Raw genomic sequence first — 19,000 nt, forward strand, 5'->3', positions numbered from 1 at the left:
ACTTACGACCAACAGATTCGCATTCCAGCATTCTACCTCTAAGCCACTCTGCTTATGTTACAGCCGCAGACAACACTGATCCTGTACAGCGCTCTCCAGGACCATTAGACTAACGTTCGCTCAAGACCTGTGTAATGGATAGAGCTGGCGTCTGCGCCTTCCAAGTTGCGGAGGCAGTCCTAGAGTAAGTTTTCTTCATCTTATAATGAGAATGGCTGTTGTTTTGCTTGTTTTCCTTCCGGGAGAGCGCGCACGCTTGGTCTTGAATGCCATTTTTCTTCCAGCTCTTGACTCCATCTCATGTTAACTTGATAGCGCTGAGCACGTCTTGCTTTTCTGTTCTTTTGTTTTTGCCAAGGATAGCGTGAGGTGTAATAATGGAGTAGTCCAAACATAACTTTGAGAAAAGCCGAGCAAAACCAGTAGCAAGAACATAAAAGATTGTTTTAGTAGGCACCAGTGGCCATGTCCACATAGGTAAGAGGAGGAAGAAAAGCCGAGTTTTTCAACTTCACCACTGGGAGGCACAATTTGCTTTCTTCCTATATTATGCCTCGTACCCATTGCAGGGGATTGGCCAAGAAACCGGTGGTTAAACGGGTGAGGGGAGATGGATCGATGGATGGACGGAGTAACTTTATTGAAAGGTCCTGCGAGCTACGGGGCGCAAGGTCCCATAGAGCGGGCTACTCCCACGTTGGGACCGGGAGTTGTAACTCCCTCGCCGCATCGTGGGCTCGCTGGACAGCCCAGAGCTGCTCCGCCAGGAAACACTAAAGGAAACAGTATATGTCAGGGAAAAGTTGAAATTGCACAAAGCCCTTCTAACGTACGAGACATTCTTTTCCTTCAAGGAAACCATGTGCTTTTGAAATGACAGCAAATTCGAAGGCAATAAACTTAAAAATAATATTCTGTGAATCATCAATTGACAAAACAGTAAGTTAACCAAATATTCTCCTTGTGTCCCAAAGGAACCCGCAAACGGCCAAGTATACGTTCTTGTGGCTAAAACCCTACGTAGGTGCCCAAAGGAGAGAATAATTTCAATGTTCACAGCAGTACCTAATTTTATGAATTGAATTTCGAAGTACTTTTTTCACTAGATCGTAATTAGATGGTAGGTTAACAAAACATGATCAATGGTTTCAGGTTCTCTGCAGATATGGCATGGAGGGGACAACACAAGACCAGGCCTCTGTAAATAAGGAGAGGAGAAAAAAAGGAGGGCAAGACGTGGAGGTTGCCAGTGTAAGATCCGGCTGATGCAGGTAGTACTATGCAGGTAGTACTACCTGCATAGAATGGCACATAAACTTAAGAAAATGGCTAGCCGGGTGGACACAAAAGTGGTCTTTTCCGCACCAGAAAAGCTGGCAAAAATATGTCGATTGACGGACCCGTACCGTAAGCCAGCTGCCGGATGCTCTACGAATCATCGAAAAGCGCCAGTAAGATGCGTAGAAGCTGTTGTATCTGAGCTTCCGCTGTCCTGTGGGAAAAAATACATCGGACAGACAGGGAGATGTGTTAATGACCGATTACGTGAGCATTGTCAAAATGTGAAAAATAAGCAATACGGTCATTCGTCGACCCACTGTCAGGAATGCGGCTGTGCGCCGGTGTATGGATTGTGCCGGGTTCATGCGAAGCACAAAGATAAAGACATATATATATATATATATATATATATATATATATATATATATATATATATATATATATATATATATATATATATATATATATATATATATATATATATATATATATATATGTATATATATATATATATATATATATATATATATAGGGTGTTTAAGCTACCTTTAGCCAGAGCTTTAATATATGCCGATGCACGCTAAGAGGACGCGACCAAATGCATGATGCTCACTTGTGTATGTACTGTGTAACGCTATCTTTTGCGTTTTGCTTCATTAGATAATTAGTCTATATTAATTTACCTACTTCTGAAGCAAGGAAGTTATGCAAGCACTTCCAATTAGAAAGTTGTAGTGTGCTTTGCAAAGCGTGCGATCAGACAGTTTCTGACTTTCTATCCCTTAACTATCAGTGTTTTTCAGCTTACTGCGGATGCCCACGATATACAAAAAAAGAAAAAAATACCAGGTGAGATACCCGTTTGCGCGCCGTGATTGCAGCACTCCCAAAATGTCCGCGTACAAACGAATATAGCGTCTAGGAAGGTGTGCCGCCGCTTAAAAGGCGACAGGGTGGGCAGTCGGGCAGTCGCGACGACGTTGACTGAGCAATTTACGCCCAGCGATGTGCTTCCCTCGCGGCGGTTCACGACAGCGATAAGCTGACGCAGCGGAAACACACCCGGCCAAATGCTCGTTAGGGCGCGGAATGCTTGGGAGCAGTGCAATCACGATGCGCAAGCGGGCATGTCACGTGGTATATATATATTTTTTGTATTTCGCGGGCAACTGCAGTAAGCTTGGAGTTGGTTAACTAATCTTCACAAACTATCTAATTAAGCAAATATATTAAATAGCGTGACACACCACATACAAAGGTGAGCAACATGTATGTGGTAGTGTCGTCTTAGAGTGCATCGGCATATCTTGAAACTCTGGCTAAAATTAACTGAAACATCCTGTGTGCATGTGCGTATATATATATATATATATATATATATATATATATATATATATATATATATATATATATATATATATATATATATATATATATATATATATATATATATATATATTAAGAAATGATAAATAACTGAAAATGATAGCGAATGAAAAACAGCCCAGCCAATACCTGTTGTGGACTCTGCTGCTAGGTGACGACATTGTGAAGGTGAGAGCAAACGATGGTTCACTCCCTTCGACACGAGACTGTATATTCCCTATGCTGCATGCAGTGCAATAATATTTGGCCCCCATGTTTACAGGAGCCTCGTTAACTGATCGGCAAAGTTTTTTTTTTTTTACTTGGTTCAAAAAGGGATTCATCAGGGCCCTTTGAGGGAAGTGCGTGAATATAATTGTAGAGGCGTTCTAGTTCCTGTTCTAGTTGCGGTTCCTGTTGTTCTACTCGTTCTAGTCGACGGTTATAGCTTCGCTGTCCACCCCCATTCTAAGCATTGATTGGAGACCATTTTTCTATTATGTGATAGCCGACGCGCTGATTGAAAAGGCTCAAGAAGTGCTAGTGCGTCGTTCCTCAGCATATTTATTGAGTGCTGTGTCAAACCTTCAAATGTTGCTCCATCAATGTAATAAGCTTGAAAAGAATGGAAGGAGAGAAGAAGAGCATAAAGAGGAATGGACAAGGAATGGCAAATTCATATCGAGGACAAGGCATAAAATTTTCGTGAACATGAACATGAACGTGAGCCTCGCGCACTTCGCCCAAGTCGAGGACAGGTGCATAATTAGCTGTGAACGTGTTCTACTTTTGTTTTTTTGTTTTCCGCAGATCTATTACTCAGACAACCTTTGCAATGTAACATTGGGAATTGCGGCACCTTACAGTTACGACAATGAATCAAAGATTGAGCAAGTCTTCAATCTCTACTATATTATCGGCACTCATTGCGACAGGTAAACATGTCGGAGCTAATGTAAACACTACTTCATGTATACTACACTATATTTATGTTAATATCATCGTGTACATATAGTCACTTCATTATTATTTATTTCTTGAATACAATGCACACCATCAGGAAGAACCTATTGCTTCGCTGCTCCAGTTATATCTATCATTTCACATTATCAGGTTGCGTAAAAAATGTGCACTTAACGCTAGTTTGGAAAAACTTTGTATCAGCGACATTCAAGTTGCTTGATTGGTGTTGGGCTGCTAAACACGAGGTTGTGGGATCGAATCCCGGCCACGGCGGCCGCATTTCGATGGGGACGAAATGTGAAAGCACCAGTGTACTAAGATTTAGGTGCACGTTAAAGAACCCCAGGTGGTTGAAATTCCGGAGTCCCCAGCTGCGGCTTGTCTCATAATCAGAAAGTGGTTTTGACACTGTTATGGTCGACCGTCGGGTGCGACAGACATTCAGGCGTACGTTCCCATCACAAGATGTATTGCCTCGTCCCAGGAAAGGCTGTTACGGTAAACCTGGACATCAACTTCTCATATGGAAGAAGCGATCAAGCGGGCGCCCCCATGTCAACATAATTGCCCTTTCCTCCGAAACAGCGTCATCCATTTTATTCCCCGAGCTCACACAAAGGGATGGATGAAGAGAAGACAAACCGAAGGGTGGGAAGCCGTCTACGACAGAGCGCGACGAATGCACTAGTGCGTCCACAGGCTCCCTAAGAAGTTGTCGGAAACCACAAGAATGCGAGGGGTAACTAAGGCCGTCTTAGCCCCTCCCCCCCCCCCCTTTGAATGACCTGTCAAGTGTGAGAAGCATTCAAGCTGGCGTCCAGATGTCGACACAATTGTCCTCTTCTCCGAATCAGCGCCAACCTTTTTATTCCCCCAGCACACACAAAGGGAAGGACGCAGGAAAGAAAACACGAAGGTCAGGAGCTCGACGGCACAACCTGACGAGAGAAGTAATACCTCCACAGGCTCCCGAAGAAGACAGCGACGACCACCAAACTTCATTGGGTTGTTCAAAGTGGTCTGGCCCCCGTGTTTATCAGAACCGCTAGTGACTCGGATGTGTATCACAACCATGTACCAATGAAGTGAATACAATCTTTTCTACTTTTTTTCAGCATCACGATGCCCAGCTTCGTCGTTGTTTACTGATTCTTGCGGTGTAGACCCACCTCACCCGGTCGAGCTGGTATCAGCACGTAAATCGCCATAATTTAGTTGTTTTTTTTTCACTTTTACCCTTGGATTCTACGCTTCACGTCGTAGCAGCTAGCCTACCGGGACACTCGCACATCTGGACTTATTGAAGGCGTCTGTGGATTTCATGAAAACAAAGAAGCCGCTGTGGCTGCGGGTATGTAAAGCTGCAAGCTCGGTTATGTAAGGTTGATTTCGTTCTAGTCAGTAACCTTAGCTAAAGAAATTATTTTTCTGCTTAACTTCCCCCTTTCGTGTTTTAGGAGGCTCTAGTTCCAACTTAGAACGACAGAAAGCTGAGCTAGTTGGTAAGGATTCATTATGCAAGAAAAGGTGAGGCGTGCAGACAGGACACAAGAGAAGTGGACTACACGTGTTCTCCACTTCTCTTGTGTCCTGTTTGCACGCCACAACTTTTCTTGCATAATGAATCCACTTCCAACTCTGCGCAAATGAGACAGCCACTCCTGCTTAGGTTCACCTCCAGTATCTCTTGTCTGTTACCCGGGTGCCGATTGAACACTAACATTCTCCTCTTTACGTGATCCTCAACAACAAAGAAAACGTTGTTTACGGTACAGAGTTGCGCAGGTGAAACTGCTGGGGTTTTCTGAGCAGTTTGGAAAAATAGACACACAAAAAGTGCAGTCTGGTCTCCAGCGATGACACAATGAAGAAATGTACTGAAGGCTCCTACATCCTACTAACCTTTCCTGTAAAAAAAAAAGCCTTCTCTGTCTCTCGTTAAAGGTATTTGTTTTCCCGCTGCCCTCATGGAAAGAATGTTCGCTTTGTTTCAGCACCTTACTTTGCCACTTAAGCCCTCCAGAAGACGGCTAAACAGCTGCAACAAAAGTATGCCAGACGCTCTCCTGGTGCCAGTCTAACGCCTATCCACATTTTTTAACTCTTTCCAACATCCCACGGTGGGATGTTTACTTTCTTAACAAAACATCGTTTTCTGTTTTGAAGCACAAAACTAACTGGAACGCCAATGCATTTCTCCGCAAAGTACGAGAATTAGCATTTCGAAACTGGTGTAGATCTGAGATTTCGTTGCCCGGCTATATAATTTGTAGATTGCAATATCTGCGATAACGCAATTAGTTAAAACATAATTAGCAAATGTCGGGTAATTAGTCGATTGCGCGTGTCAATTTTTTTTCAAATGATATCCGCCTGTTCAAGTAGACCAGCTCATGGACTAAAACTTTACTACCTACCACAGGAAATTTTTTTAAATTTTGGAAAGTGTTCGCTGAAACACCCCATTTTTTCACGCGTGCAATGCGTCAGTAATCACGTTACTCTTTCGTAATATGAGAAAAACTGCAACTTCTTTTTCTTGCATTTCGCCGCCATCGAAATGCGGCCACCGTAATCGGGAATCGAGCCCTCGGCCTCGTGCTCAGCAGCATAATGCCATAAGCAGAAAGCTATCATTTCGTATACGGTAAAGAAACTGCAATCCGGTAAAAAAAGAAGTGGTATTGTCATATCTACGTGGTGTTTATGCCACAACAGCGACCAAAGGCGCCGTACAGTGCGAGTGCACGGGTTAATTCAGCCGACTTGGCACTATTTAACGTGCCACTCAATACTCACACGCGACCGTTTATATATTGCAAGAGCTAACTAGGAATGGGGGAGCCAAGGCAGGCAATCAAGCCCGAGACCTCAAGCTAAGAGGCAGCAGAATTTATCAGCCGCTGAGCCTCTACAAGGGGATTTAGCGACATTACTTTATCGCTGATCTTGCCATAACCATAGTCATTTGTTCGGCTGCTACTGGGCCATAAATACGTTAGAGTTATCAGTTTGGCTCGTGGCATTAAGCCATCACTGAAAGAACAGTCAACTCTTTTTGTTTTCTATTGACGCACAATCTACAAAAGTTGAACTGTATACAGTTCTACTTTTGTAGACTGGAGTCTAGGAAATGTCTATAAGCAAAGGTCCATAGATTATTTACAGACATTTGTCTATAGACATTCGATAGACTTCAGTCTACAAAAACAGAACTGTATAACCATTTACACTCTTGTCTGTAGACTCAGACACCTTATAGACTTGTCTGCAAAACGTCTAACACCCTATATCCATAGACTGTCTATAGACTGGCCTATAGAAATAGTCTATAGACATTACATAGACTTCAGTCTACAAAAGCAGAACTGTATAAGCTTATACAATTTTGTCTATAGACCAGTCTAAAGAAATATCTATAGAGAGTCTATAGACTTCATAGACACATGTCTATAGACTGCCTATAGATCTTCTACAAAAAGATCTTTGTAAGGGGTATACCTTGTTATCCTTACTGAGCTGTGGAATCCTGGCTGAGATCTACGTAAACTTTATTTTCGTGGTGCAGCATGCAAATGCATTACGTCCCCGCAAGTTCGGTTTTCACATGTCAGGCCTCAAATGAAAGAGCCAAATAAAAATAAATTAAATAAATAAAAACAGAAAAAGAATCATAGCGTAAGGTATACCAGTACATGCTTCAAATTTAAATAACAGCGCAAGGACAGTAGAGGAGACCGAAGAGAGAAAAGACCGCTAACATCCAACAGTTCATTTTCTTTTCAGCAAAAAGAACGCATAGCAAGTTCTATAGCCACACATTAGCCCATCGACCATGCACAGAGCGCCACGACAAAGCCTCTCTTCTGTTCCCTCTGCTGTCCTTGCGCTGTTATTGAAACTTCAAAGCATGTTTGACCAGCAAGCCCAATCCTACAGCCTTCTTAAATACTAGTACAGTTGATAGCGCAGATTCCCCACGTGTTTGCTCATTTAGAATTTAGCTCCAAGCTCCTCGAAGTAGCGTTCATTTTGCGTGGCCCTGTTTCCTTCGTTTGTTTATTGTTTTCTTTATCTTTTACCTGAGCCCTTCGCTTATTAAACTGTCATGTTCCTTCTACATCCAGCGCAGCCCTATATATATCTGTGTCAAACCAACGGCTGCGCCATTCACGGTGGGAAATTCAATGTGACTCTTTATATAACTCAGTGAAAATAACCGCTCTCGCAACCTCCGCAAGTGTACTGCTGACAAGAGTGACAAAAGTCCATATTGACGTTGATGTTTTCCCACGACGCTATTCTTGGAAAGCGAAGATGTGTTAACTTATAGTGACCGCCACAGACGCAGAATATGTTGTTGCTGGACGTGAAACAACCTTGTTTTCCACTTCTGTGTGAGAGTAGGAGTAATGCACAAACACGGGGACAAATAGGGAATGTAAAAGCATGAAGGGAGACTTCAGTTAATGCAACACTCATTAGTGCAGCACCCGTGTAATTAATGCACCAAAGCCCTTAGCTAAACTGGTTGGTTTTGAACCAGGTTTAAACCTTCACTTGGCTTGTAGAGGTTGCATGAACGCCAGTTGTGATAAATGGCAATGTTCGGACGAGGAGGAGTCATTTCCAACGTTTCGTCGAGTTGAACGATTTGAATGAACAATTCAAATTTTCAAAAAAAAAACAATTTGAAAGTACCAATTCAATGAGCAATTGCTTGCTTCACTAAGTTCGAAGGTTGTTTTGCCGCACATTTTCTTTCTTATGCAATTGCTCTAAGCATGGTGAAGTTTTAATTGTGAACAACATTTAGCAGTATGTTCCAACGCCACTCAACTTTCTCGCTTCATTAAATCTTCCCTCCGAAGCTCGCAGAATTGACGGAGACTGTTCCTACAAACATTTGTTGTTCTGATGGAGCGGAAACTTTACAGAGGCCCTGGTGCCTTGGTACGTATAACCAGGGCACGTACTGAGATGTATGCTAAAATGTTTACTCGACGTAAAGATTTCAGTACTACAGTAACGTACACCTTTACTGTATACGTTTACAGCATGCCCAGCTGAAGTTAAAAGTCGCAATTAATGTTCAGTAAATATAGGTGCGCAATTAATGTTAATGAAACCTGTGCATATTTCGTATGCTCGTCAGTCTGAAACTACGACAACGTGCTTTTGGAAAAATTACATAGTTCCTGCAAAAATTACTTCGCTACCTTTCGTAGATCAAGAGCATTTTTGCTTTTTTGCTGTTTACAGTGGCACAGGGCTGCGCGCCCTGAAACTCCTCCACAAAATCCACTGCAGTCCAGGGGACGTATTCTGAAACGTTCGCCGCGGCGAACTTTTCGCACTGGCCACGCCTCCGCCGTAGCGGCGCGCGCTGAATGGCTGCTTTGACAAAACCGGAAAATCAGGTGGCGCAAGTGAATTTCCGGTTTTGTCAAAGCAGCCATTCAGCGCGCGCCGCAACGGCGGAGGCGTGGCCAGTGCGAAAAGTTCGCCGCGGCGAACGTTTCAGAATACGTCCCCAGCGTAAACGCTTCTAATAGACATATGGAATGGTAGCCTAAACAAGCAAGAGTAAAGGAAGAAGCGTTCTCAGTTTGCCGGGAACTTTAAATTAAGGATTATAGATGTTCAATTCTGAAGGATTATTTATCAGCTGCACACCTCGAAAAATATGGGCGCATGCAACGTTCAATGCGGGGTTGAGAATTTCGATCTGGTGCTCTAACCTAATTCTCCGCAATAATTAAAAAAAGAGGTACACGATTCTCCACCTTGGGATGGCTTGTTACATGTTCCCTCAGTTTCTGAAGCCAACGAATTCAATTGTATTTCTTAAACAATCGCAATATATCCATTCAACAGCCTGTAGATACTACGCAGCGTTCACTGTACATTAAGAAATACAGGAGCAGGATGTAATTGTCGCATGATGCATAAACAGTTTTGATGCATTTTCTTTCACATACAATTTGTACTGCATATCGCATCGCATACACTACCCGAACCAAACTTCACTTAATCACAAAGGTTTGTCTTCTGCTGATAGTTTACACAACATCACGTACTGTGGAATGTAAATGTCAGCGCTTCGAGCACAGCTCTTAGGCACCCGTTCCTGCGGCTAGTGTCGCAGTGGTCCCTCATTACCGATTGAGCGAACGAGCTCATCGAAAGATGAAGGCAAACGTGGAGCGCAGCGGGAGATGAAAGAGGTGATAGCGAAGAGGGCGCGAGGAGGAAAGCGGAGGAGGAGAGTCTAGCGAAAGGGTGAGCAGAAAAGCAGAGCGTCGCACGAGACCACTTAATGGCGCCATAGTAATCTGATTGTTTGCGCGAAGCGAGTTGTGTAGTACTTTCTGGAAGCCACGCGGGCACCCGCGATTAGACTGGAACCTTCGACGAGTCTTGTATAAAAGGAGATGCGCTCGACCCGAAGATTACATTTCAACGATCGCCGGCTGTGCGCGCCACTATCTTTGTGCTTGAGGGTTACTTGCTTTGCAACGCTTCGCTCTGTTTGCAACGTGCCGCGCGAGACAGATTGTCCGCGCCAGCCAATATATCGCGAGGTGAAAACACGTATAGAGCTGCGCTCAAATTTCGCATCAGAGAATATCTTAATCGTAAAGGCACGCATGTACAGTAATTGCGGTACAATATAATAACCAACTAATTATTGCAGTAATAGCGGACCTCCAGTTTGTGCATGTTAGGTATTCAACGAAAGAAAAGTGATGGTAAGCAAGCTTCGAATCAGTACAGCACTTTAATGGATGATCTTTTTTTTAGATCTTGCTTCACAATATATAGAGGATAAGAGACAGCATTGAAATTTTAATGCGGGTACATGTTCGTTTGAATTGTATGTGCATATGAAGGTGGACGTGGATGCACATGACGTTATGTGTATTCCAGCGGTGTCCTTGCCCATCTCATGACTAGTGAATTATGTTTGACATATATTTTATGAATGCATTACTAACTGTATGCCGGATATCCATATTGCGCCTCTATTATTTTTCCTGAACAAGCTCCCGTACACTGCTTTCTGGCATTAGGTTTTAATGTATACATTAAAACTAATCCATGACTGTTCAGAAGCACACAAAATAATTAATCGATTCAAAATAAACAGGAAAGTGATAAAAGCAGTGACTAGTGCTCAACACAGTGATACACAAATAGAAGCAAACAAGCGGAATGAACTGTTTTAGTTATAGAAGCCTGTGATTACAGAAACTAACTACATAAGAAAATCTAAACTGGTACAGTACGGAACTATGCTACATGCAAGTTGGCTTTGAGGTCACACATAAAAAAAGAAAGAATGGAAAGACATTGGGATATGCGAACTTAAAAATATTATACCGTTATTGTCTTCTGTTGATTCCTGACAAACGTATCTATATTTTTCTCAAGTATTCAAAGGCGTTCTGCCCTCACAAATGCTTTGATGGCATTATCAGTTATGTAATGCATGCCCTACATAAAGCATTGCAGCCTATATGTACAGCTATACATGACGTTACGTTGCACTTTCACCCCTTTGAAATATCAACAACACACGAGGCACATGTATAGTGCTGCGTTCCTATCGGCCCTCGTTTTCTCTTTGCAAAAGCTGCATATATACTTTGCTCAAATATTAAAGGACGCATTGTCTTTGCATGTGCTCGGGCCGTCTGAACAGAGTTTTGCAGAGCATGTTTTCTAGAAGTCTAATGGATGTCACTGCGAAAGCACATTGATGCAGACATATCGAACCATACGACGCATTATGTTCACCTTTGAAAACTTTGAAGTTTCGATATAGCCCGAGGAGCAAATTTCACGAAGGTCACGAAGGAAAGACGCTCTGCAGCAGAAATGTCGAGATATACATTGCAGCATGCTGCACTTTGAAACTTTGATGTTGCAATATCACATAGGGCGCAAGTTTCACACTGGATATCTGATCTGAACTGCCAACATAGGAGGAAAATACACATTTTAGAAAATGATGCCCCTAGCCAAATGACAGGTAATGACGCCAGTATCATTTGACACAGTTTCAGTTGCCGAGAAAAAAAAACGCACACTCAGACAATGGTAAGTTCGAACTTTCACATTACCAACTATTCTTTTTCGGGCTATGCATCAGCCTCCAGAATAAATGAAACAGGCAAAGTTTAATAAAAGATACTGCTTTCCCAACTAAGTGTCGTTGCGACATAAAATAAAATAACGGATCGTTTTACTTAAATAGCGCGCATTGTATGGCAAAGATGATTTTTTATGGCAGCCTTGAGTAGTGTTCAAATTATACGCATGCAAAAGATTGTGCATAACTATCATTTATATAGAACAATGTGTGCGAACAAAAGATGCGCAGGAGTTGGTAAATGATCTAAAAGGCCTTTAGTGCAACCTTTGTCGTGCACGTCTCTTCTTCTCTATCGAAAAACGGAAGGCCACGAAATTTATAATACCACGTCATAACACGAAATCATGGCGCAATATAAGCAGTATGAAACGTTATCCTCATCATAGGGTATGGTAGGCATCTTGTGCACCTTTGAAGCCAAGGCTTCGCCCCGGAAGTTGCCGACGGGTGCAAGAAAGTTCATGTCGGCATGGTCAGAGTGGGATAAGCTAAGCCGTTATTTGGCGAGGTTTGCGCCTTAGAGAACGGCAATCCTTGACGCACAGACGTATGTGGTTTTTTTCGAGGCCTCCATTATTTCATCGGTAATACGGTAATCAGTCGCGTCGCGAAATTCTACACTACAATTCGCGCTGGTAACGTGTAGATCACTTGAGTTAATTACAAGTTAGCTGATTAAACTAGTCAAGCTGTTATTAGAGCTTTCTTTTCAACATCCCACATCATATCGATGGAAATAAACTTATTATTTTATGAGCACAATGACAAGATTGCTTATAGCACGAACGCCTGACCATCAACGTACAGGGCGCGCTTTTCGCATAAGGCTTTTCATTATTTTGAAAATTTTCGGCATGATTTAGTTCCCGCTATACGCAGCGTTAGCAGTCATTCACAGCAGTGGCTAAAGTAAAGAATTATTTAGATAATTACACCTGCTCACAAAAATTGAAAACAAACTTGAAAAGTGGGAGTGGGAAGATCGAATGACCAGATTTCACGAAATTACACGACACCATAGATTGCAGAGGCGCACATTCCCGCTGCCGCACCTAAATTAAACGAAAATCATTCTGTCGAATGGCGGCAGTCACAAACCATATCCTATCCGAGTCCAGCTATCATGCACCTAATACACGATTTATACTAATACACGGTTTATACACTACTGACAAGTGCAGAGATTGTGACTCTAGCGCCACCATACAGCATTTCTTAGGGGAATGTTCAGCTCTAATACACAATAACGGTGATGCAGTCTCAAACAGCGACAGCCTCCACAAGCTCTGGGAGTCTGCGCTGCTCAGCTCGGACCTGCAGCACCAACTCTGGGCCGTCCAGCGAACCGAGGAAGCCGTCAAGGGTCAACAACCTTTGGCCGAAACCCAGGCGGGGTCCAGGCGCACCCCACCAAATCGCAGGGCACTCAATAAAGTTATTTGAATGAACGTTTTTAGGAAAATAGGATAGAGATAAATGTGTTTTTCATTACATATAAATAATGAAATTTTTATGTCGATCGGCAAGCATGTAACATATTAAACTAAATGACAGAATACAATGACTAATTGATTTCCTTTGCAGACGTTCTTCATTGAAGGTAGGAAATGAATAATTCACTTATAGTTGAGCAATATATTTATTATATTCAAGGCACGTTACTCCAAGTGCTCATACAACAAAAAACCTCGAACTGAGAAGCGTTATTGTCACCATTTTTTTCTCGATGGTGGTCTTCATGAAGTATAGCCAACGAGATTTTTTTTTTTTTTGCTGGTCCTGATGGCGCAAAGTAGACAAAGTAATAAACGCACTACATTACTCCCCCTAAAACATTGAACTTTGCCTTGATTTACGTTCGATTTTTTAGCCGGACATTTAACACCTCCTACAGAAGTTGAAATTGCTCTAATTTGCGGAAACTTAATGTTTCTGGCATTGAGAAAAGTCATCTTTCCTTACGTTTAAAAGATATATAGATGTCCCTGCAGGACATCTGCTTTATGGATATTATTATGGGGGTGAAATTCGCTATATATACGTTACCAAGTTGAATTTTGTTACATTCGCGTGAATGCGGAACAGTACCTTTATTTGCAGAACGTACTTTGAATATAAAATTTCAATAACCTTGCTTAGAAAAAATGACAACTCGCGAGACTTCCCATCAGGCAATATTGCTGACTGCAACGTATGTTTAATACTGCGACCAAAGCAGTAGCTTTGTGGCAGGTGCCACTCATGGTTCCGCTGCGCGCTCCTCCGTTTTCCTCCTCGCCCACTCTTCGCTATCACCATCTTGCACCTTCCGCTGCGCTCCGCCTTCGCTTTCATCCTTCGCTCTGTTCGTTCGCTCGGTTACGAAGGACAAGGCCAACGCTCGCCGCTGGAACAGTCACCGCAGAGCTACGCTCTAAAACAACAAATTTATTTTACATCTTTTACAACGTGCCTTGAGTGGCGAGGCAATTTTGCGTGTATTTGCGGGCTTCTTTCACGCTCTGAGAAACACAATCATATAGCACGTACGGAGCAACAGAAAGCTGTATCGGTAGTTTTTCACGTCACTACAATTTTCTCATTGAAACTATTCATCGATTTATATTATTTGAGAAGTGGACTAATTAATTAGGACTAATTATCTAATTAGGCGGAATGAAAAAATAATTTGAGTATCTCCAAGCGACGTCCAACAACATTACCTTTGTTCTGCCCAGCTACGTGGCACTCGCATATTTTTAAACTCTTGCTACCTAGCTACCTTAGACACCCATGTGTGTGAGTGTATATATATATATATATATATATATATATATATATATATATATATATATATATATATATATATATATATATATATATATATATATATATATATATATATATATATATCCTATAATCAGCCACGATTTTTTTTCTTATAAAGACGGCACGTACACGACGAGAAGTAAGGGCATGTGACTTCAAGACATTGCCATTTGGATAAATTAGAGACGTCAGAGAGACGGTTGTGGTTTACGGGGGCCGTAAGCTTGTAAAAATAAACTGAAGAGTCTAGGAAATGGGAACAGCTTGTTTTCTTAGCTGAAATTGATTTTTCTTTTTTTGAAGAAGAAGAAGAAGAAGACGAAAACAAAACACTTGACTATGTTGTTCGTTTGTACTCTGAGCACAACCTCATTCGGAAGCATTAGATTTTGCAGCAGGGCCAGAATTAGAGAAAATCTTGACATAGTAAAGGACTCGGCAGAAAAGGAGACCTGGCTCAAGGCTTCCATTGGTGACCCAGCCAACTTCAGTGGCACTGTCAGCGACAATGCAGGTCTTGTTATAGGATGCGTAGATAGGCATCGCAGTGTATCTCAGATGTCTTCTTCTTCGGATAAGAGGTTTGGACATATTGGTATAGCCCTATGGTGAGCAAAATCATCTGATCATCCTCGGTTTTAGATAACGAAAGGGTTCGTACGGAAGAATCGCTCGTAATTACAAGACCAATACAACGTAACAATATTTAAAGGTGCCAGCAATTGACAAAGCAGGAGTCAAGGTTCACCAGAGTATGTTCATACGAACAGCTCTATCCATTCTGCCAGTGCGTTACACCCCTGTAATACAGGATAACCAGTAACACCCTACCATGTCAACCGTAATTCGGCGCACATTACGACATTAACAACTGAGCTACACAAAATTCAGCAAACTTTAGTGAGTTGCATCAGTATTGAGCTAACAATTTATACCTTAAACTTTGTTGCTGCGCTATAAGGTCAATATATGACGCGTGAAAGCAACTTACCAAGCGCGGATTGCCGGCCGTGAGCGCTTGAAGAATGGTTGCAATACCCGCATTTCAGCCTCTCACTTCCTCTGATGGGCTCAGGACTGTGCACTAGGTACAGTCACAATGTGGCTCATTGCAGCGGCCGAACACGTCCGTCTTGCTTACCCACATTGCTCACTCAGAAGAAACTGCGTAATAAAAGTTGCGAGAGCAGCTGGAAACCTCGGCGGTGGGAGAAGTATACATGCACGGCCACACGCACACAGGGGCAAACTGGTGGCTATGCGCTACGTATGTCTTCCCAGCACGCATCTGGATTGAAAGATAAGATCTGAGCAGAGCTGACGCAGCCCGACTGCCGCTGAAGCAAACGAGTTGAATTAAACAAAAAAAAAATTCACAGACGATTACGATAATCCCTAATTTCAATTTTGAGGGCAGCTATTTAAGTGTTTTGAATTCGCGATATATAATGGCAAAGAATTAAATTATGAAGGACAAGGAGCTCTCGGCGGTGGCGCTGAGCCTCTGCTTGCGCAGCTCGTTTAGCAGCAAGCTGCCGACGAAGCATTTCCACCGGTTGCGTCACTCATCTTTCAGAAAGAAAGCGTGAACACGGGAACACGTGGCTCGTGCGAAGTGTATTCTCTAGCGGTGGCAACACCGCAGGAGATATAGCGCATGCGCAGTGGGTGCGAAGCCCACGCCCGCGATTTGCTTCAGCGCTGGCCTCATCCCTGGTCGTGCCGGCCCTGGCGAAAGGAAAATAGAGCACAGAGCATACCGCAACACGATTCCCATTACAGCGCTACACGTTACTCCCCTTTCACCTCCCTCTTTTAAGAACCTCCTTTAAGCCAAACCTGTTGGTCCGGTAGTAGCCCAACATGTGATCCCACGTCAAAAGCGCGCGGTTGGTTTTAGTGTTTCCGCTCTCCAGGCAGAACCACGTCAGGGAAGTTGAACAAGCGCGCACCGAATAAAAACTACTGGCACAGCTACTGGGAACGAAACGTCTCAGAAAACCTAGATTCTTGCTCCATGATCTCGACGCAAGAGGTCGCGTGCTGGGCCACCATTGCGGCTTCACGGAGCGTTCGCTCACCAAGGCTGGCGATTTGACGTAATGCTCCCTCACATACTCTATGGTGCCGATGCTCCACTTTCCTTTTCACCTTTTTCACCTTTTCCTCCCCCGCTTTCCGCCAGCTGGTTGCGGTGCACCCTCCTCTCCGCTTTCCTCCTCGTGTCTTTCAGCTCCCAGATGCCCATTCCCTTTAAAATGTCGTTGTGCTCGTTCGCACGGTTGCGCCGAGGCCAACACCGACGCTCGCCGCAGAAACGGGCGCCTAAGAACTGCGCTCTAAAAAGTCGTAAGACGATTCCACCTGTAGTAGACGTCGATGAAGGACAGTGTCTGAGAGATAAAAGGAAATTCACAGTTCCACCCGAAAGGCGAAGCACTGATTGCGATAGAAAATTAGTAGATAGCTGTACGGAGTAAGGATAGTAGTAGCTTTATCGGCCCTATAAACTTGTAAACATTCGCTCGCCAACTGATTAATTGACTGTTGATTCCCTATTACGTCATGGCTTGGTTTCTAGATGCCTCCTGCAGGCGTTATGGTGTTGGTAGTGCGCACATCCTTGCCACGTCGACGGATTTCGTTGTCATCCCCTGATGTCAGGAACATACGTTTAGAGAAGAAAATGCTGCCATCCAGTGGGAGCATGTCTGTATGGCGTGGTTGACAAATGATCAGTGAAACCGAAACAAACAGGCGCCATAGCGCATTTACTTGTGAGTCTCGAGTCTCCAAAGAGCAAGGAAGGGGCAAGGCGTGCAGACATGGACACAAGAGAAGAGAATTGGACAAGACGAACGCCGACTATCAACTGAGCGAAGCACCGAGGTGAAAAAAAAATGAAAGAAGACAAAACTCAACTGTGCATGCTCAGGAATGGTACCACCAAGTGTCAATCGAGTACACGTACAAGTGCGAGGTAACTGTTAAGGCATTTGATCTCTTTATTGTAAGGTAATCGAAGGCTGACTCACGCACGGATTTCCGCCATTATTGATATGCCATCCCTCGACCATAAGACGCCTGTCTTCGTTCCTATGCCTGTACAATATCGCACATTCATCTAACTTAGGCGTGAAGTTACAATCTTGGCAGTATTGGCAATGTAAGGAAAGATTAGAAGGCGATCCACCGATTCCATTAGCCTATGATTGATAACATGTACCATTAGCCTCTGATCGATACAGGGACCCCTGCCCAGCGTAGAAATGATCACAGCTAAAGGGAACGTTATATACCACACCCATACGACAGTTAGCAAAATTGTTTTTCTTCATGTGCTTCATCACCGGACAAATATCTGTTCTTTTTTTGCCTTTCACCTGCTCCTTTTTTCTCTGCATGGCAGCGTGTATCTTGCCTAGCTTATTAGAAGCAGTGAAAACAACATTAACACCATATCTACTTGCAACTTTTTTAAGCCTGTGCGATACTGAATGAATGTAAGGAATAGCCAATAATCTTTTCGTGCTGTTACTGCCTTTTGTAATCATGGCCGTCCCCCTCGAAATCGACTCGGCATCTATGGCGCGTAGCTCTGGGTTGGCGCTACGACGACGAGCCCGTTCACGAATCAACTCTCGCTTACGCTCACCGTAGGCAGCTTCTTCCTCAGGAGTACGCACTACTCGTGGTCTTCCCATACTTGTAGCTTGGACGGAATGTGCGGAACGACTAATCCAAAGCTCCGTATTTTGGGCGCGAGGCCTACCATTGAAGATGAGATACGGGTGCTGCAATCGTTTTGACGATTGGTTGGATTGGTTTGATAATTGACGCGGCTGCCGGCACTTCCTGCTGGCGCGAAAAGTGCCAGCAGCCACGCCCTCCTACTACCGTATTTCATTCGCTGATCATTGTTCTTTGGCCGTACACCGCCAGCGTAACATGTGTTCTTTTCGCAGCTGGGAGGAATCAATCGTCGATAAATTCGATGCCGATCTGGCTCGATCTCAGAAAATGCACCGTGTGACAACCGAAAAAGATTCGCGTAAGGAGAGCATTCTCAGAGGCGGAATGGAGTCACTCCAACCCTTTTCCCTCTCTTGAGCTCTTCCTTTCCTCTCCCGCTACGTGACCGCTTTTTAGCGAAGTCCGACAACGGCGGCACAAAGTACGCGTAAACAGCTTGAGGTGTCCTCCTATGAGAGACAGTTACGGCACTGCACTTATCTCTTCCGTTCTCTTTAAAGTCACTTCACACACACATGCGCTGTAAAACATATTAGGTACAAGCAGAGACGACGTGGCGCGTGAGCTCTAGAAGGTTTTCTCTATCAGGCAGAGGTGTGGCTTTGCGTTAGTGACACATCAGTCAACTTGATGGGGGAAGATATGTTGCTGGTGTAAAGGCGGTTTATTCGG

The 19,000-nt window shown here is 43.5% G+C and overlaps 1 protein-coding gene across 2 annotated transcripts in view; it reads right to left on the reverse strand.

Annotated features, from left to right (window-relative positions):
- Positions 1-15,803, reverse strand: part of LOC135902610 (uncharacterized) — a 67,261-nt gene extending 51,458 nt beyond the window's left edge. For both annotated transcript variants that reach the window (XM_065432804.1, XM_070535394.1), the window contains exon 1: positions 15,567-15,803. In XM_065432804.1, coding sequence (XP_065288876.1) covers positions 15,567-15,619 — 53 coding nt within the window. In that variant the 5' untranslated portion in view covers positions 15,620-15,803. The remainder of the gene's footprint in view (positions 1-15,566) is intronic.
- Positions 15,804-19,000: the final 3,197 nt, after the last annotated feature.

This window comes from Dermacentor albipictus, chromosome 3 (assembly GCF_038994185.2).
Source record: "Dermacentor albipictus isolate Rhodes 1998 colony chromosome 3, USDA_Dalb.pri_finalv2, whole genome shotgun sequence".
Classification (NCBI taxonomy): Eukaryota; Metazoa; Arthropoda; class Arachnida; order Ixodida; family Ixodidae; genus Dermacentor; species Dermacentor albipictus.